Raw genomic sequence first — 14,677 nt, 5'->3', positions numbered from 1 at the left:
AAATCTATTCAGTATCATGCTAAGCGAAATAAGCCAGTCAGAGAAAGATAAGCATCACATGATCTCACTCATATGTAGAATCTAATGAACAAAATAACATGACAAAAAAATAAATTGTGAGACATAGAAGCGTGAAACAGATGGTTGAATCTGAGAGTAGGCAGGGTGGGTGGGCGGGAAAAGATCAACCAAAGAACTTCATGCATATATGCATAACCTGTGGGCAGGGACAATAGAGTGGTGAAGGCCTGGGGCAGGGAGCAAAGGCAGGTTAGAAGAGGTCAGTGGAGGGGAGGGAAGGAGGGAAGAGGACATATGTAATACTTTCAACAATAAAGATTTCTTTAAAGAAGTATTGCGAGTTGAGACTCAAATTCTATCTGAATGGGTGACAGAACTACCCCCAATTAATTTCACTCAGCAGAAATAAATTGCATGTTTGCTACTGTTAGATACTGTTCAAATCATAGAGAAAAACTATGGCAGGGCCAATCCCAGAGGCACAGGGTAGGCCAAAGTGCCCTTCCAGAAGTCCCATGAAACGCCATGCTAATTTTGAAGAGGAAGAATTAAATTCTCCTTGGGAATGTGTATTTAGTTATTTTCCCCTTCAGGTTGTAGGGTGTGCTGGTCTACCTATGATTTCCCTTAGTTTCTCCTTCTGAAAGTTGCTCTGCTTTTATGAGATGGTTGTCTTCTTTGGGAAAATCTCTGTTTAGTTCTGTGATTGGTAGAATTTAAATAAACGTATTGGGAAGGGCACAGCTCTTTGTTCCATCAAGCTGAAATATTTTTGCCTGGTCACATAAGTAGTAGACTGTGTAAAGTTAAATCAAAATCATTTCAAGGTTTTAATTTGTTCTTTTGTGTTCTGAGGGAATACAGATAAACTGAAGTGTGTTCAGAGGAAGACTAGCGCGGTGAGGGGACTCGGGACCTGTCTTGGGAAGCACTGTTCGTGTTCTCAGCTGTGCGAAGGGCTCTTGTGTGTGCGAAGAAGGCACAGACTCATTCTGAGTGGCAACACCAATGGGTAGAAGCCACTTGGGGGCCTTTAAGGACAGGCTTTGGGGTGGAGCGGCTCAGAAGTAGGATAGATTGTCCAGGAAGTTGTTCATGGGAGTTTTATGTCACTATATCATCAATGGCGTTTGAATGCAGAGTGGGCAGCTGCCTCCCCAGGAACGGGTGGGGAAGAACTTGCTGGAAAAGCGCCGTAGGTTCACGGAGAGATGTTCGTTGTGGAAATGTTGGGGCACGAGGATGGTGTAGAACCAAAAAACCGGAGGACCGTTGGCCTAGATGTGGCCTGTTAAAGTTCCTTCTCACTTTTGGATTCATCAGTCTCAGTTATTTAGTGAAACAAAGAAAGATTTTAAAAAATTACCCAGGCAGCTGACTTGATGTATGTGAAAGTGCAGGGCTAGCTGTAGTTCCTCATGGCACTAAGCAAATGTTCGAAAATGAGACAGTGATTTGAGTATGAAGTATGTAAGTATTGGGGTGGGGGCGTGAGCAAAAGGAAAAAATGTTTATATTTTGAACGTCATTACTCATCATTTGATGAATGGAAAAATTATTTTATTCTCTTCATACTTTACCCCACTCCGTCAATATCTCTTCAAAATTGCAATGTTGACCGGGCAAACCCTACTGTAGTAATGTTTATTTATTAGGTTTCTTTATTTGTTTGTTTTACAAAGTGTGCTAATGTCAAAATTCCCAGGGCCAAAATTCCATAATGTGTAAAAGTTCTCATCATAGAATTTGTTGAAGTTGGGGACACTTTCCTTCCCTTCTTTCTTTTCTTTTTTAAAAAATATTTTTTATTGATTTCAGAGAGGAAGGGAGAGAGGGATAGTTAGAAACATCAATGATGAGCGAATCCTTGATCAGCTGCCTCCTACACACCCCCTGCTGGGGATTGAGCCTGCAACCTGGGCACATGCACTGACCGGAATTGAACTACTGGTTCATAGGTTGTTGCTCAGCCACTGAGCCACACCAGCTGAGCGCTTTCCCTTCCTTCTTGTTGGCTCTTTGCAATCTAACTGGCAATCTGAATTTGTTTGACATTTTCTTTTTCCACAGAGAGGAAGGGAGAGAGACAGAGAGTCAGAAACATCGATGAGAGAGAAACATTGATCAGCCGCCTCCTGCACATCCCCCACCGGGGATATGCCCGCAACTCAGGTACATGCCCTTGACCGGAATCGAACCCGGGACCTCTCAGTCCGCAGGCCGACGCTCTATCCACTGAGCCAAACCGGTTTTGGCTGTTTGACATTTTCTTAAAGATTCAGTCAAGTGCTTGAATGGCTTATTGATCTTTTTTTTTCTTATAAGGTTGCTTTGAGAGGAATCTGAAGTAAGCGTATGACTTTTTCATAGTTGGATTTGACATGAAGGTTCTTCAATCATTGGGTTTTGGTTTCCAAGTCAGCGAGGATTGACTGAGTGTCCTGTCAACTGACTGTAGGCCTTGAAATTCCAACCTTGATGTGCTAAGCTTGTGATAATCTTCAAATTATCATGTTGGAAGAATTTAGTGTAAACTTAAACAACTGAATCAAATTCTTTTTCATATTTTAGTAGGGAATAATACTGTATTTATAGTCTCAGATCCTGTGAGAAAGTATTGAGGAAAAACATGTTGATGCAGTGTGTGCTTGGTTTTTCCTGAGTGAGGGGCTGTATTTTGACCAACTCGCTCATTTATTTTCTGAACAGCTTAAATACAATTAAAATAATCTTGTTTTCTCTCCCCTCTCCCCATCCTAAAAATCAACCAGCCTTTGGAACGCAAGCTGGATATTTTTCTCTCTGAGAAAAATTAATAACCAGCTATTTGCCTTAAGGCTACTTTTTGTTAATTTGCAAATAACAAGGCTTTGAATTCTTGTCTACTTGTTTTGATGACTTCAGGCACCTGTCTCTGTTTCAATGATAGTTTTGTCCAAGACTAAAAAGTTTCATATTTTGTAAAGATGAAAGATGATTTTTTAAATAAAACATGAAAATTAGTGTAGCATAGTATTATTAGGATTGAAAATTATATAGATACTTTTGTATTACATGCTAGAAAGTTGAATAGATTGGTAAGTGCTGATCTTAGAAAACTTGGCAACCTTGTAGTGTTGTATTTAAGTTTACTTAAATAATTAATGGTAGAAGAAAAACATAGTTTCTAGGGGAAAAAGAGAAGGGGCATTTGGGGTTTTGTTGTTGTTTAAAAGGTGTAGAGATTTAACCAAAAATATATAGAGAGACTTAATATAGGCACTTCCGGTTTTCAGAGGATGTTTACTGAATAGATTAGTAGATGTGGGTATTGAAATCTGTAAAAGCAAACAACAAGCTGTGACCAAGTCCTAATACTGACCCCCAAAAAGGCTGCCAGACATCCTGCTGAGTTCTAGAATAACAAGTTAAGTGCTCTGTGTTCTGCCAATTATTTTACATCTTGCATATGAGTTTAATTAGATTCATAATTAGCATAATCTAGGCTTTCCCCCCTTATACGTATTTAACTTTTTGCACTAAATTATTTACAGATTTAACATGTGTTGCAGCATGTCTCTAGTAATAACCAGAGGTCTACTTCCTTTCTGGAAGCTCTTATTTTAAAACCTCCTGAAGAGTTTTTTGTGGTTTTTGTTGTTAATCTAAATAGCTTGTACTTGTTCCTCACATCATTGTTAAATGTTCAGCAAGATTCTTAGGTTGTGGATGTGACATGATGACCCAGTGTTCTGCAGCAGCCTGTCTCTGTCCTGCTGTTTCCCTAGGGATGCCCCAGGGGGCAGCAGCATTGCCCTGGAACTGGGAGGCGTTCCTGAGGGGCTGGTTTTTATCTGACTACTAGGGGCCCAGTGCATGAATTTGTGCACCTGGAAGCTGAGGTGGGCACACGGGTAGGTCTTGGCCCATCCTCTGCACCCCCACCTGGCCCCTCCTGCCGTGACCCCCAGTCCCCTATCTGCCGGCAGCCCCATTTCTGCTGCTGCCGCTCCCATGTGCTGATGGCGCCGGCCCCACTCGCACCTGCTGACTGCGCCGAATGGGGCCAGTGCCAGCAGTGGGTGCAAGCAGTGGCAGCCAATTGCCCCTCAGGAGCAGGGGGAGGTGGAAAAGCCCTCAGGGGCAGTCGAGGCTGGCAGCCGCTGCTTGCACCCGCTGAAGGTGCCGAGCAATCAGGGCTGGCGCTGGGCACCGGCAGTGGGTGCAAGTGGTGGCTCTGGCACTGACAGCCAGTGCGAGCGCCGTGTGGGACTGTGGCGTGCATGGCGTGCGGGAGCAATGAATTTTCAGTCACCATCAGAGGCTCACCCCGATGACAGTGACCAGTGCCCCACCTTGGTCTGGTGCCCCCGCTCACCTGCTCCACCATCCCTCTGCGGCCATCGCCTGCCATGTTCTGCGTGCACCCCCTGGTGGTCAGCGCACATCATAGGGACTGGTTGTTCGGTTGTTCTGCCGTTCCGTCTATCTGCGTATTAGGGTTTTATATAAATAAGATAGAGGCTGTGTAGGTGCATGTAGTGATTTTGAGGGATAGTAACCTATCCAGAGGTCCTTGGTATTCACAGTTGATAATCTGCTTATTTTAGGGCCTTAAATTCTTTATAAAATTCCAGTGAAAATTACACAGCACCTGTGATTATAGTCTAGGAGTCTTTAACATAAAGTTTTATAAAATACCTGCGTGCTTAACATAACAAAACAAAACAGCAGAGACCCAAAGCATCCGGCCTTAAATTCACCCCTTTGCTGAAGGCTTTGAGGAGAAAGAGAGCGAGTTAAAATGTTGTGAATGATTGGACAAGAGGCAGCCTCCAGGGAGGGGCCTGGGCACATGAATCGCTCTTCTCTCTGCCCGGGGTGAGGCAGAAGCGTCCCGCTCCCCAGTGCGAAGGCTTTGCTTCTGTGCTTTCCTCCTGAGCCTCTGTGAGAGGGTTGTAGCCATCTGTGCTCACACCCGGTAACGGGAGCATCCGTTTCTCCATGTCTTCTCCCAAATGGGATGTTATTAATTCTGTATTAATATTTCAATCCGTCTGATTGAAAAATGACTCGTACCTGTTGGTGTTGAGCGTATTAATCATGTAATTATTGGTCAGTTGCATTTCTTTTGTAAAATTTCTGTTCATAACTTTTTTCCCCTATTAGGTTTGGGCTTTTTTTCTTTATTGGTTTATATGGGCTTTCTGCTGTGATTATGGCTGTTAATCCTTTGTCTGTTATAAATGCTGGAAATATTTTCTTCTAGTCGGTAGCTTGGCTTTGGCTTTTAACGTTGTGTTTGCCAATCAGAAGTTTTAAGTGTTTATGTGGCCAAATGTGATCTATTTTATGGATTCCTTGCTTAAGAAGTATACCCCAAAGTTATGCTTATACCTACTATATTCTCTCATATTTTCTTTTTAATTTGTTTGGAGTCCTGTTTTTCATGTTTTGCTCTTTTAATTCACCTGGAATTTTTTAATGTGACAGCATGAAGTAAGGATCTAATTTTTTCCCCTATCTGAATGGTTTTCCAATTCTTACACACTATTTGTTTGTTCACCCTTTCACAATAGATATGCGATTCCATTTTATCACAGACTATACCAGTGATGGTGAACCTTTTGAGCTTGGCGTGTCAGCATTTTGAAAAACCCTAACTTAACTCTGGTGCCGTGTCACATATAGAAATTTTTTGATATTTACAACCATAGTATAACAAAGACTTATATTTTTAATGTTTACTTTATATATTTAAATGCCATTTAACAAAGAAAAACCAACCAAAAAAATGAGTTCACATGTCACCTCTGACACGCGTGTCATAGGTTCGCCATCACTGGACTATACTCTCATGTAAATGGATCTACTTCTTAACCTTATTCTACGTTATCCATGTACTTGCCTTTTCTTGTACTAATACCGCACTGTGTTCATATTTTAATACTCCCTCTGTCCCATAATAATAGTAGCAGTTGACGAATGTAATTTGTCCCATAATAATAGTAGCAAAAGAAAATAAATATAGAATGCAACATTTATTATCAAAAAAACTAGATTAAATTAAACAATAAATTAAAAATAGTACTCCTAATTTGTATTTTGAGTGTTCAGATAGTGTCTGGATTTTTCAGTAATTTCGTTACTGCATTTTAAACTTGTAGGTAGATCCCTTGGGTGCGAAGCTTTGCTTTCCCTATATGCGTGAGCTGAAAATTATTGGAGCCATCGTTCTTCATTGCTTCCAGCATAACTTGTTGAAGTGACAGAAACGTTGTATCCAGTATCGTTGCTTGAAAACTCTCTTTTTTAAATCTTATTTTTACAATGGGTTGATAATTCAACTGAAATAAAACAATTGATTTTGATCAGCGGATGAAATTAGAAAAATAGTTATAATTCGTAATAATTAGATTAACCTAAAAATTGAAAGATGTGTCAAAACAAATGACAGATGTCATGAAACATTGATTTTGATTGAAGGTTTTGCAATTTTGCGCTACAACATAACTTACAGTTGCATTCGCTAATAATTCTCGTTTAAATATTCACTTGCTACTATTATTATCGGACAGAGGGAGTATATTTTTATTGATTTCAGAGTGGAAGGGAGAGGGAGAGAGATAGAAACATCAACGATGAGAGAGAATCATTCATCGACTGCCTCCTGCATGTTCCCCACTGGGGACTGAGCCCACAACCCGAGCTGAGCATGTGCCCCGACCTCCTGGTTCATAGGTTGTTGCTTAACCACTGAGCTACACTGGCAGGCTATCAGGCTTATATTTTTATCTCCCTAGTTAGACATGTAGCAGTAGATTAAAAACAACAGCAACAACCAATGAAGCAATAGATCTCTACCCCTAATAGGTAAGTTATTTGGCATTTGACAGATGGAAGCACAACATTTAATTAACATAATCTGTCAAATAGGACATATACAAGATCAGGAAGTGATGATTGACTTGTAGAGAGTGAAAAGTCAACAGAAATCTATAGCTGTTGGGAAATAAAAAATGCAGTGACTGTACCACCCTAGCTTCCTGTCAAGGTTAGGGTCAACTGCAGATCTGCCAAAAATAGAGCATCTGATTTGCTGAATGTTTGCCCTTACCAAATTTAAGAGTGTATTTGAAATTATTATTGGACCTTCATCTGTTGAGTAGGGGGATAGGAATGTAAATTCAAAGATTTCAATGGGAATTTTCCATTTCTTTCTTTCTTTCTTTCTATCTATCTATCTATCTATCTATCTATCTATCTATCTATCTAAATGCCAGGTAAATGTGTATTGAATTAAAGTATTTTGTTGCAACCACCATAAATAGTGGATATATATGTCTTTAGAGCCACACTGACTTCCTGTCCTTCCTAAGTGCTTTATAAGATATTTGTCGGACATGTCAGATCATTTGGCTTAGGAATCATCCTACAGAAGTCTCTCTGGCATTATTGTAACTTTCCACATATTCCTACTGTTTCATTTTAGCCTTGGAAACAAAGTTCATTAACACTAAAGGTAGTATAGGCTTAGAGTGTGGATTGCATGTGTGAACTAGATGTTGTTCAGATGGCTTTAGATCTTTTAAAAAATCTGTTAAAAGGTTAATTATTCCATGGTGGTTTTATTTGCTGTATCACTAAAAATGAAATAGTGAATTCAGTTTGATGTTATTCTACCTGGGTTTTGTGTGTGTGTGTGTGTGTGTGTGTGTGTGTGTGTAATCAAAGCTTGTTTTGTACACTTTGCTTTTTACATTTTTATTTATATTTCTTAGAAGTGTTTCAGATTTTAGTGTGGCTCATTCTGGCTTCAAGTCTTATCAGCATCCCCTATAAATGTATAGGCATCTGTTCAGTTTATTGAAATATCCTAAATAAGATGAGCAAGGTCCAGATCAGTTAGTTCATGAAAAGTTATTTAAATAAATAAATTTTGGATTACACACTAGAATCCAAAAGTTAAATAACTTTTGATGTATTCTGGTCTCCACAAAATGAATTATACTACCAAACTCAACAATAAAATAAAGAGCATAAAACAATTTAACATGAATTGGAAATAGATGGAATAAAAGGAAAAAAATGAAAGGTGAATTACATGTCCATATTCTAAGCTGGATATTTTATGGCTTTTTTCCCTCCATCACTACATAAGAAGGTAGCAGACTAGCAATAAAGAGAGAGATCTAACAGATGTTCCACAGCAAAATGCTTCATCAGTTTATTTCTCATGATCCTATTAACACCATGAGCTGATTGATTGTTCTTGGTTAAAATTAAGTAATGTCAGATGGAGCAAAAAAGAACAAAAAAGAACTCATGGACATGGACAACAGGATGGTGATTGTGGGAGGGAGGGGAGGTTGGGGAAGGTAGAAGAGGGTATGGGGGGGGATAAATGATGATGGAAAACAAATTAAAAACAGAATAAAGTTTCTTCTCTGCTTTAAAAAAAAGGAGAAAGAATGTCACAGTGTTCGCTTTTCAACTACATAAGACCTGTATTTCTCCCAACTCATATCTTTTTGGCTTTGAAACTTAATTTGTTGTTGCTGTTGTTATTATTTTGTACTGTGTGGTTCTCTGTACAAAATAGGCTGGCATATTTTAAGGGTTTATGAATATAAGCAGTGGATGACATCTTCAAAGCATAGCGAACCTACAGGTATTTACTTAGTACTAGCTTTGTTATATCAAACCCATGATGAAGTGTTAAGACTTTATACTGTCTGTAGAGATGATACACTAAATTCATGCCATTGTAACTGGAATAGTTAACTCAGTGTTTACTGTGTAGCCAGCTCTATGCTAAGTGCTCTTCTGTCCAGCTAAGTAGGTACAGTTTTTTCCTTTCATAAATGATGCCATTGGCACAAATAAGTCAAGTCACTTGTTAAGTCACATAGCCAAGTAAACAGTGAACACAGAGTGATGGAAATATTCTAACATTGGATTCTAGTGATGGTTACACAACTGCAAATTTACTAAAAATGATTGAATTGTATACTTAAAGTGGTTTTATATGTGAATTATATTCCAATAAAACTTTTAAAAAGAATAAATGGGTTCAGAGCTTATTTTGGAGGGGTTCTCTTTTATAAGTATAGTTGTAAACTAATATAGTTGATACTTTTTGGTTCTGCATAATATTTTAGGTAAGTGGAATGGAAAAGTGAATAAGATAATATACTGTATCTTAAGTATCATTCAGTAAGACAGATCATTGAAAGGTAACCCTCCACCCCATAAATTCAGTAAGAGTTAGAGTTTTTATGGGTAGGAATTATGGAGCTAAGTATTATAATCTAAGTTTAAAGGGTAGTGATTCAAATATATGTTAATCTCTTGTGATTTTTAGATATCAGGATCTTGATAGCATGCTCTCTCTCTACACACACACACACACACACAGTCTTCAAAATTAGAAAAGGTATTGATATTTTCTCTGATCTCATCTATTCTGCCAATGTGTTTTTGTTTTATCTGCCCTCTCAACCCACTGGAGTGCCGTGTCTTTTTTTTTTTTTGCGGGTTCTGCTCCCCCTCTGTCCCTGGAGTGCCATGTCTTATGAATGAGTAAACACACTTGGGCTTCAGGCTATTTATATGTTCTTTTTTTTATTTTTAGCACTTTCCTTTTATTTGGACCCTTGGATGCCCATTGACGGATGCTTGAGACCTTCAAGTAATCTTCAGATCATAGCAGAATTGTAAGGCCCTCTGTATGGGAAGGAGATAGTCCGTGTGCTGTGGACATGAACGGGGAGCAGCAGCTTGATGCAGGTATTGGTTTTGGTGAGCAGAATTCATTCCTCGGAGTCCAGAATCATATTACCTTCCTGGGTGACATGGTCTGACTTACCTTCTGACACTAAAGAGAGAGCTGGTTGAGGATATGCGTTGTCTCTCTCTGTACCTGGAAGAGCCTGGCACTAGGGGATACTCACAATGTTTCCTGAAAAACTAAATTTTATGAATAGACTTTCATTTTGAAAAAAACAACATTTTAATTTTAATAGTTACTTTTGAATTACTTTGAAATAATTATATATTCATAAGAAGTTGCAAAGATAATACTAACAGGTCCCCGGTATCCATCACCAGTTTCTACCATTTGTTAAATCGCCTATAAGTATAGTATAGTGTAAAAGCCAGGATTGACATATTTAAAAAGTGTATGTAGTTTTCTGTCATTTTATCACATACTAGAAGCCTGGTGCATGAAATTCGTGCACTTGTTGGGGCCGGGGGTCCCTCAGTTCGGCCTGCGCCCTCTCACAGTCCAGGGCCCTCGGGAGATGTCTGACTGACGGACATCCTGAGTGCTCTCACCGAGGCAAGAGAGGTTCCTGCCACCGCCGCTGCGCTCGCCAGCCGTGAGCCCAGCTTCTGGCCGAGCAGCGCTCCCCCTGTAGGAGTGCACTGACCACCAGGGGGCAGCTCCTGAGTTGAGTGTCTGTCCCCTGGTGGTCAGTGCGCGTTGTACCGACTGATCATTCTGCCGTTCAGTCGATTTGCCTATTAGCCTTTTATTATATAGGATAGAGAATGTAAAATAGTATAATCATCCTGGAAAGTAGTTTGGCAGTTTCTTTATTAAACGTATGATCCAGCAATTGTGTTCCTAGACATGTACCCCAGAAAAATGTAACCACCTCAGTCAAGATACAGAACTACTCCATCACCACAAAGAGCTCCCTATTCTGCCCCTTCATACTTACACCTACTTTCCTTCCCCCAGCCTTCCCTAAATCAGGCAACCATTAGTCTGTTCTCTATCTCTATAATTTTGTCATTTCAGGAATGTTACACATATAGAACCACATAGTATATGATTTTTTGAGGTTGCTTTCATCACTCAAAATAATGCCCTTGAGATCCATCCAAATTTTTGCACATATCAATAGTTTGTTTCCTTTTATTGCTGAGCAGTGTTCCATGGATATACTACAGTTCAGTTAACTATTCATCTACTGTTGTATGTTTTGGTTGCTTCCAGTTTTGGGCTCCTAAAAATAAAGCTGCGCCCTAACTGGTTTGGCTCAGCGGATAGAACGTTGGCCTGCATACTGAAGGGTCCCGGGTTCGATTCTGGTCAAGGGCATGTACCTGGGTTGCGATCACATCCCCAGAAGGAGGTGTGCAGGAGGCAGCTGATCGATACCTCTCTCATTGATGTTTCTAACTCTCTATTCCTCTCCCTTCCTCTCTGTAAAAAATCAATAAAATATATTTAAAAAAATAAAAATAAAGCTGCTTGTGCCATAGTATACATCAGATTTCATTTTTCTGGGATACATGTCTAGGAACACAATTGCTGGATCATACGTTTAATAAAGAAACTGCCAAACTACTTTCCAGGATGATTATACGATTTTACATTCTCACCATCCATGTATGAGAGATTTAGTTTCTTCTCATTCTCACTATTATTTGCTATTGTCACTATTTTATTTAACTCTGATGGGCATCTAATAGTGACAGCTTATCCTGATCTTAATTTGCATTTTCCTAGTGGCTAGTGATGTTGAACATGTGCTGTATCCTCTTCAGCACAGTGTCTCCATTTATTTGGTTCGTTTATGGTTTATCTGCCTTTTTTTAAAATACATATTTTTATAGATTTCAGAGAGGAAGGGAGAAGGAGAAGGAGATAGAAACATCAATGATGAGACAGAATCATTGACTGGCTTCCTCATGCACGCCCCCTACTAGGGATTGAGCCTGCAACCAGGGCATGTACCCTTGACTGGAATCGAACCTGGGACCCTTCAGTCTGCAGGAGGATGCTCTATCCATTGAGCCAAACCAGCTGGGGCCTTTTGTTGTTTTTTTCTATCCTCACCTGAGGATATTTTTTCCATTGCTCTTTAGAAAGAGTAGAGGGGAGAGAGGAAAAGAGAGAGATACATTAATTGGTTGCCTCCCACACAAACCCCTACCGACTGGGGCCGGGAATCAAACCCACAACCCAAAATACGTGCCCTTGACCAGGAATTGAACCTGAGACCCTTTGATGTGCGGGACGATGCTCTCACCAGCCAGGGCTATATGTCTGCTTTTTAATAACTATTTCTTTAAACATTGAGCTTTTAAAAAAACAACTTTATTGAGGTATTTTTCTTTTTTTAAGGTATAATTATGCCCTTATAGAGTGTACAGTTCAGTGGCTTTCAGCATATTCACAAAGTTTTGTGACCATCACTAGTATTTCTAAAACATTTTCATCACCCCCTAAAAGAAACAGTTAGCAATTGTTTCTTGCCCCACTCAGCCTCTGGCAACCACCATTAGTCTCCTTTCTGTCTCTATGGATTTACTTATTTCTGCTTCCTTTTGATTAATGTTTATTTACATGGTATATCTTTTTCATTCTTATACCTTCAACCTGCCTATATATCATTATATTTGAAGTTTCTTATAACAGCACATAATCTTTTTTTTAAATTTCAGTCTTACAATTATTGTGTATTTAGACCTTATACATTTAATGTAATTATTGGTAAGTTAAGGCTCAAGTGTGCTATTTTTGTTCATCTGTTTTCTGGGATTATTTTTGTCTTCTACCCCCTGCCTTCCTGTGGGTTACTTGAATATTTTTTTTTAGAATTCCATTTAGATTTTTCTATAGTGTTTTTTAGTGTATCTTTTTGTATAGCTTTTTAGTAGTTGCTCTAAGTATTACATTTTATGTACATAACTGACCAGTCTGTTGGTATCATCATTTTATTGGTTTGAGTCACATATAGAAACTTTACCTATTTTTATGTCTTTACCTTGTAATATAATTATCATAAATATTTCCTCTTCATATTTTGAGAACCATGTCAGATATTGAAATTTTTGTTTCAACTTTCAAACATAATTTAGGAAACTCAAGGAGAAGGAAAATATTTTTAAATATTTTTACTCTTTCCATTGTTCTTCTGATACTATTTTATTATTTATTTCTACTGTTCATTAAAAATATAAACAGCCATAGCTGGTTTGCCTCAGTGGGTAGAGCCTCAGCCCACGGGCTGAAGGGCCCCGGGTTCTATCCTGGTCGAGGGCATGTACCGCAGCTGCAGGCTCAGTCCCCGGCCTTGGTCTGGTTGGGGTGCATGCTGGAGGCAGTCTACATGTCTCTCTCACATCTGATGTTTCTCTCTCTCTCTGTCTCTCCCCCTCCCTTCCACTCTCTCTAAAAATTAGTGGGAAAATGTCCTCCAATGTGGATTAACAAGAAAATTAAAAATAAACAAACAAATAGGTGTATGTACAGATATATTTATTTCTATACCTCTCTCATCATAAACAAAAGTAGAGATACAATAAAAACTGATTTTTAGTTTCCAGTTTCACTGAATATATACTGGAAAGCATCCCACATCAGTACGCAGAAATTGTTCTCATTCCTTTTTACAGTTGTATAGTGCTGGATGTATAAACCATAGATCGTTCAGCCAGTTCCTTATTGATGGACATTGGGTCTTTGCAGTCTTGATTCATAAGTAGTGCTGTAGTGAATAGCTTTGTACATATGTCTTTTTGTATTTTGCCAGCATATCTTTGGAATAGCTTCCTAGAAGTTGGATTGCTTTATCAAAAGGTAAATACATACATCATTTTGCTAGGTATTGCCAAGTTTTCTTTCACTAGGGCTGTGTCATTATGCTTTACCTGCCTAACTATAGCCTCACCATAGAGTATGTTGTCAAACTTTGGAATTTTTCCCAATGTGATATTTCTGTGCAGTTTTAATTTGCATTTCTCTTAAAAATGAGTAGATTTGCATATCTTTCCATATGTTTCAGGACCTTTGAATTTCTTTTTTATAAATTTTCTTTTCCTGTATTTTGCTCATTTTTCTATCCAGTCATTAACCTGTTTCTTCTCTGTTTTTTAATAGTTTTTAATGTATGAGAAACTTTAGTTCCTTAGCTCATTATTTTTATTGTTGTTGTTTATTTTTATTTTTAAGGGAGCATGCTGTTTCAGGGACTAGGGTCCTTGTTAAGCACCATGAGTGTTCAGCCATGTTATGTTTTAGTAATGGAAATTGACTTTCTGCTGGCCCATACTTCTAGGAGATTTCCAATGTGGTCTTTGTTGGCTTGCTATATTTCTAGTGAAAAATTGCAAATACATAAAAATGAATGGGAAACAATGTAAGAACACCCACATAGCTACCCTGAAGAATTAATGAATGCTAACATTGTCTTACATTTGTTTCCATTGTTTTATTGTGGTACAATATCCATTGTACACAGTTTACAATTTTAACCATTTTTAAAGGAGTGTACTGTTCAGTGGCATTAAGTACATTCATATTGTTGTGCACTCATTACCACAGTCTATCCCTAGAACATTGTTCATTTTCTCAAACTGAAGCTCTATACTCGTTAAACACAAACTCCCCATTCTTGTTGCCCCACAGTTTTGGAAACTACCGTTTTTCTTTCTGCCTCTGTGAATTTGACTATTCTGGCTACCTCGTGTAAGTGGAACCATGCAGTATTTATCCTTTCGCAGCTGGCTTATTTCACTTAACATAATGTCCTCTAGGTTTATCCATGCTGTATTATGGTCAGAATGCCTTCTTTTTTAAAAAGACTGAATAATACTCCATTGGATGGATGTATCACATTTTAATTTCTTCTTCTGTCGATGGATACTTGGGTATTGTGAA

The 14,677-nt window shown here is 38.7% G+C and overlaps 1 protein-coding gene across 1 annotated transcript in view; it reads left to right on the top strand.

Annotated features, from left to right (window-relative positions):
* The window catches only part of SFMBT1 (Scm-like with four mbt domains 1), a 115,245-nt gene that overhangs the window by 57,222 nt on the left and 43,346 nt on the right, over positions 1 to 14,677 (top strand). Inside the window, exon 2 of the mRNA XM_015570991.1 lies at positions 9,635 to 9,789. Within this exon, the coding sequence (XP_015426477.1) occupies positions 9,762 to 9,789 (28 nt within the window). The 5' untranslated portion in view covers positions 9,635 to 9,761. The remainder of the gene's footprint in view (positions 1 to 9,634; positions 9,790 to 14,677) is intronic.

This window comes from Myotis davidii, unplaced genomic scaffold (genome assembly GCF_000327345.1).
Source record: "Myotis davidii unplaced genomic scaffold, ASM32734v1 scaffold111, whole genome shotgun sequence".
Lineage (NCBI taxonomy): Eukaryota > Metazoa > Chordata > Mammalia > Chiroptera > Vespertilionidae > Myotis > Myotis davidii.
The sequence above is the reverse complement of the archived record's forward strand: the minus strand, read 5'-3'. Positions and strand labels throughout refer to the sequence as shown.